The following is a 6,380-nucleotide window of genomic DNA, read 5'->3' as shown; positions in this document are numbered from 1 at the left end:
TATGTTGTTTGTATATCTGGAGTTTGTAACAAAAATAATTTCCCCCTGGGATTATTTAAGTATTTCTGATTCTGATTATTTTAGGTAAATGTTATAGTCATACATTTTATTGTATAAGTTACCATCTTGTATTACATTTGAACACATCACATTTAAAAACAAAAAACTAACCAAAACCTTTAAATTTAACTTTTTAATATACCTGCTTAAATTAACCTCTTGTGTTATGTTCATTATCTTTTTGTTTTTTTCTTTATGCATAGTTTTATTTTATTTTTTATATACAAAAAACACTTGTGAGACATGTTCCAAAATAAATTATAAAAAAAAAAAAAGTGCTCTGTGCTTCCCAATGGTGCTTCCTGTAGCTTTGCGGCTAACGTTAGCTAACGTTACATGTCGGTGGAACCAGCTGTATGCCATCATTGTTGGGTGAGTAAATAAAGTTTGACTCCATAAGGTATTCGCAATTAATCAATGTTATATTTTCGCTGAACAGTTTGATATCAATGCAGCTAGAAAGGCAAACGCGTTAGAAAAACAGCAGGCACCGGAACCGTCCCCATTTGGCCACCGTACCGTCGGTCTCCATTTTCAAAATGGCTAATCTTTATTGCGCACACCAGAGTTGTTCAGCATAGCAGTTTAAATAAAGAGACGGATCGTTTGAATTATTCAAGGTAAAGACATCCATTGACTGGAAGCATGTTGGATGGTCGTCAGGGTGTTTTTGTCCGCGTAAAACTGCTGCTGTATCCCAATAAGCTTCACTTAGTTAACATTATTAACCTTTTCTAGATTACATTAGCATCCATAGCTAAAGCTAATGACAGACAGCCTGCTAGAGCCGGCTAGCTTCTGTTGTATCTTGTAAACAATGACAGTGAGCATCAGTATCTGAAACCCGGGAGCTGACAGTCGGCTGCTCTTACAATGTGGACCACTTGCTGTGTAATGTAGCGAAGGCACAGTAGAAATTCCATTCAAATACAGACAGAATATACGGGCTTTGTTATGGTGCAGACACATAACTCAAAGCACATTAGATACTGGACACGTCTTATGAATATCTGTTACCCATTTATTAATTCGTCATATATTGTGTATGTATTGTGTGCAAAACGTGCTTATTATATTAGCACTGTTCCCATAATCTACTATACTCTAGAGTAAGGGGTATATGTGCATAAGTATATATGATAAAAGTGTAAGCCATTGCACTAGTGGATACTAATTACATGCTCAGTATTCTGGCTGCTTTCAGTACCACAAGTTTGTTGTGTTCTATAACCGCCAATGTGATGGGGGGGTTCTGTAAATCATTATAAAAAATAAACTTAGTATTGACTTAGTATTTCAAAATAATGATAAACTTTTTTTTAGATACTAAGTCATTATTTTCAGATGCTTAGTCAATATTTTGATAACGTTTCTCATTATAAAGACTTACAGAATGTTATTTCCCCATCACATTGGCGGAAATGGGCTTACATACATTTTATTTAAACTGTCAATTTCTGCATTAACTTTGGCATGACGTTCTCTCCGTACAAGAGAGGACGTACCATTCTTCCCCCTCCAGACTGAAACAACATGATGGAGCTACCCAACTACAGCAGCCAGCTGATGCAGCAGCTGTGGGCCCTGAGGAAGGAGGGCCACTTCTGTGACTGCACCATCCTGGTGGGAGACAGCCCTCACCGTGCACATAAACTGGTGCTGGCTGCCTCCAGCATGCTCTTCAGGTAGTGTGAGTGTGGGATTTGAAAGGTGATCTGCAGAGATTGGTTTGCAAATGGTTTTATTGAAGTGAAACGTGGTGGATTGGAATTCATATTCTGTTTCAGACCTAGGGTTGGGCAAAGTTAAAATTTTCCAACTGGCCACCGTCAGTCCAACAATTGGCGATTGGCAATTCAGCTTGGAGATGAGCGGCAAGTTTACTACATGCAACAAGCCCTAACAGCTTTAATGAAGAAAATAAACTTGTAAACTCTTGTTTGGAGCTTCTGAGAATCACCTTGTAACTGTATTCCCTGTTGTCAAACTGGTCGAAATAAACTCTTAATTCACTGCAGTTAGATGTGAATACGCTGGCTCTATGGCTGTTTTTGCTCGTTCGCTCGTCTGTCAGTGAGTGGCTCTCACTCTGCAGAGGCATTAAATGAGCAAAATAAAATGACAGAAATCGCTTACAGAAAAAACAACCGAGGATGGAGAGAATTGCTGATAGCCAATATATTGTTTCAATCGCCCAACCCTATAAATCAGACCGAAGTCGAGTCTCAGACCTCATCAATGCAAAAATGAAGTCCCAAGTCTTGTCAACGCGAGTCTTGAGTCAGATTTCAAGTCAGTAAAAACAAGCCTCAAGTCAACCCCTTGCAAACATCTTGAAGTCAAGTCTCAACATTAAGTATTAAGTCTCAAATTTCAACTCCTTGATGGCAAGTCCAAGTCACATCTCAAGTCTCAAGTCAACTCCAGATTTTCATAATGATTTACATAAGTCTAACTCGAGTCCATGTTTACTGGATCAATCACACCCATATTGATGAATTTGATGCACAATTTTAGTCAGGTCTGTGACGGGAAAATCTAAAAGGCATGTTCTTTCATGTAGTTCATCTATTGTTATTTACCTGATATCTTGCTTTTGCCAATTGCATGTGGGCAGAACAATCTGGCCTGTCAGAAACCAGTCCCTCCATCTCTACTATGGTTTGGTTTTTGGTTATTTAAAGGACCAGTGTGTAGGATTTAGTGCCATCTAGCAGTAAAGTTTTACATTGTAACTAATTGTATACCACTCATGTTGGTATTTGATGTCCTGGGAATAAGAACAGGGTGTGAAGTGTGTAGGAGAAACTACGGTGGCTGTGAAACTTGCGAAAGGCCCAATCTACAGTCATTGTTTAGTTTGTCCGTTCTGAGCTACTGTAGAAACAGTGTGGTTCAACATGGTGGACTCCATGCAAGGTGATGAACATAAACGTTTTTCACACATTTCGCAGCCACCTTAGTTTCTCCTCTGTTGCAGATTGCAACTTCACCTCTAGATACCGCTAGATCCTACACAATGGACTCTTAATAAATAAATAAATAAAATAACCTTAATCTCTGTCAGGTCTCTCCTGGATGGCTCCGACACTATCTCCATCGACACAGCCATGGTTTCCTCGCAGGAGTTTGGCTGCCTGCTGGACATGGTCTACACTGGCAAGCTGCCGATAGGCAAACACAACGTCAGCCGCATTGTTGCCGCTGCAGACAGCCTGCAGATGTTCGACGTGGCTGTTGGCTTCAAAAACGTCCTCACCAGTCTTGTGAGCCAGCATCCCCCAATCCCTGTTCATTCTACACAGAGCCCAAGCCTTACCGTGATCAACAAAACCCAGAGCCTGAAGTGCGAAGGTCCAGCTTCACCCAACAAGGACGGCTCAGATTTAGAGAAGACAGGGCTGAAGGCTGAGCTGAAGAAGGAAAACTGTCAAGGGGACAGACAGGATGACAGTGAAGACCCAGAGGAACCAGCATGTAAAAGGACCTGTGTGGAGCTCTCCGAGTCCTCAGGTCAGTTTCAGCTGCTGTCAAAGGCCTGTTTTAGGGAGTTCAGAAACGTGTTGAAGAAATAAATACACTGAGTTACCAGCTCATTAGGTCCAACCAAAACAGCAACCTGATACTGTCCTAACACTTATTGACTGCATTGTTTTCATATGTTTGTATACACAGAGCCTGAAGAAGTCAAATCCTCAGAAAGTGAGGTGGAAGAAAACAACACGACAGCAGCCACGGTATCCAACGGGTCTGCTGCTGGTCTACTAAAGCATTTCTCCCAGAATATGGAGCTTCTCAGCAGCATGCCGTCTGTCCTGGAGCTGCTGAGCCAGGCAGCACAGAGCAGCCTGGAGGAACAGGAGAGACGGGTAGGACAGGTCACCCCAGTCCTGAAAACTCCTTTTATCCCTACAGTTAAAGGTGGCGTTGTCGTGTTAAAGAGCAAAAGTAATGTTTGTGTTCAGTGTTACTCACCAAAACACACTGAGCCTCATTTAAAACTATGAGCGTTGAAATGTTCTCACTTTGCATAGGCTACAAAGTAAGTGCAGGGAAAGGTGGCAAATAAAGGTACATTTCTGCTCCTGCCAGGTTGTGTGTCAGTGCTGTGAGGAGGCAGATCCTAGCTCAGCGTTGGAGAAGCTGGTGAGCAGAGTGAAGGAGGGGCAGCTCAATGAAGAAGTGCTTCACAGACTGCTCCAGACTGTTCAGCACAATGCTCCTTCCTCCTTCCCCAAACCACTGCTCTCTCTGCTGGAGGAGGCAGAGGGGAACACACAGGAGCCAGAAGGGAACCAAGGTGGAGGTAAAGAAGAGCACTTTGTGACTCAGTGTAAGCGGATTTGTCAACTTTAAGCCTACTACAGTCAAATAAGGCCACCAGTGAGAAGATTGCCTGTTGCTATGTAGTTATTCTTAATGCATGGGTTAGATTTGATCATATTCCGCATGAAATGAAACAAGGAGGTAGAAACATTACCACTTTTGTCCACAGGGGCTGCCAGAATCAACATAGAATGAACGTTCTTTTTAACAAAACGAAAAAGCGCCTGTTTTCAGTTGAGCATTCGCTCAATCTTGCTGCTGTGTGTTGTGGAAATTTCTCTGCTGCTAACAAGAAGATGATAGCTGCAGTAGGTAAGCTAAAACTCAAGACTGGTTGTTTCGTTCAGGCCCAGTGGATTCTTGCAAATGCCATTAGGAGGCACTAGGAGGAGCCAGGAGACCTGATTGTTTTACAGAGTATCTAGTCGTCAAACAGTTGTGTGACTAACATAGCAATTTATGTATGTCCATTGTTATTAAATCCCATCCAGTGATGTAGTATGCCTGGAAAAGAAGTAAAGACCCTTATGCTTCCAACAATGGTCTTTCTCTGTACTTGTATTATTTTTTCATCTCATTGACCTATATTTCTTTTTACAGAGACTTTGAGCATTTATTTACTTATGTCTTTAGGTTCTCTTATTTTTTTTTATCTATTTTTCTCTCACGTTTAACTGAATCTTCCATAAATACTACAGTAAGCTCATGGAGTTCCACAAGGTTCTTACTTGACCATACTATTTACTTTATATTAGTTCCTTTTAGGCAATATTATTAGGATCACTCCTATTAACTTTCAATTGCTATGCAGATTGTAACACAGTTATAGGTCTTCTCGATCAAGCCTGATGAAATTAATCAATTATTTAATTTACAACATTGTTCTTAAGGAATAAATCCTGGATGCACTGCAACTTATTCTGATTTGTTGAAACTTCAGGAAAAAACGGAATTCTTATCTACTTGGCCAAAACCTCAGGAGACTCACTGTCTACAGATATAAGCTACTTCTATGATGGCATTACCTTGGGCTCTACGTGCCACTGGTAATAGGAATCTTGGGAGTTATTCTTTGATCCAGGACTTGGTTTCATTTACAATTCCCACATAAAGCAAACTCCAGACCTACCTTCTTTCATGGTTACATTATACAAATTAAGACATATCCTGTCACGAAGACGGATTGCAGAAAACTAATCCATCGCATTTGTTACTTGGTTAAATGGTCTAATGGACCTGTACTTGTACTGCCCCTTTTCTGTCTTCCGACCACTCCCAAAAAGCGCTTTACACTACGGTGCCACATTCACCCTTTCCACATTTATACACGATTGGGCCAAAGGCCCATCGAACAGAACTAAACTCCAATTCATACCACATTCACACACGATGCATGATCAACAACCTCCGATTAGGGGATGAACCCGCTTACTCTGCGCCCCAAAGGCGCGCCCAAATACAACTTTAGGCTGGATTATTCAACTCTTTATTTCGGTCCCAATAAGTCCATTTAGGCCTCTGGACGCTAACACAATGGAAACCTTCATTGTTACTAATTTCTCTCTCGGATATTAAAATATGCCCACTATTGCATGGTACGCGCGCCCTCGCCTCAGGCTTCGACTCCTGAGGCCTGCAGTCGTGTTATGGTGACAATATAATTCCATTTGTAGTGATTGCTAAAGGCAGGAGGTTAATCATACCTGTTATGTGCCGACTTCTCTATTGTCACCTCTGTGGCTCTCGCTATGTTGTATTCATGTGTTGTGCTCGGCCATGCTAGGTTGAGATGAATACAAATCAGGCGAATTCTAAATATTCGAGTCCTCCTACCTCCTCACCTACAAAAATTGACACTCCTTTCGGCCAGTAGGTGCAGGCCCTTCATATCTTAAAGAGCTGGTCATTAAGTAACTCTGTTAATTTATTATCTCTCTCTAGAGAACAACAATCGCTGTAGGATCTCTATAACATCTTTAATTGCTGTGACTATT

At 41.3% G+C, this 6,380-nt stretch overlaps 1 protein-coding gene across 1 annotated transcript in view; it reads left to right on the top strand.

Moving 5' to 3' along the window:
* The first annotated feature begins 585 nt into the window (after positions 1-585).
* The window catches only part of zbtb40 (zinc finger and BTB domain containing 40), a 10,353-nt gene continuing 4,558 nt past the window's right edge, over positions 586-6,380 (top strand). The window contains exons 1-5 of the mRNA XM_035661653.1: positions 586-680; positions 1,555-1,745; positions 3,128-3,573; positions 3,736-3,929; positions 4,153-4,412. Coding sequence (XP_035517546.1) covers positions 1,594-1,745; positions 3,128-3,573; positions 3,736-3,929; positions 4,153-4,412 — 1,052 coding nt within the window. The 5' untranslated portion in view covers positions 586-680; positions 1,555-1,593. The remainder of the gene's footprint in view (positions 681-1,554; positions 1,746-3,127; positions 3,574-3,735; positions 3,930-4,152; positions 4,413-6,380) is intronic.

This window comes from Morone saxatilis, unplaced genomic scaffold, assembly GCF_004916995.1.
Source record: "Morone saxatilis isolate NCDOM2014 unplaced genomic scaffold, NCSU_SB_2.0 Contig18, whole genome shotgun sequence".
Lineage (NCBI taxonomy): Eukaryota > Metazoa > Chordata > Actinopteri > Moronidae > Morone > Morone saxatilis.
This window is presented reverse-complemented; position numbering and strand designations above follow the sequence as displayed.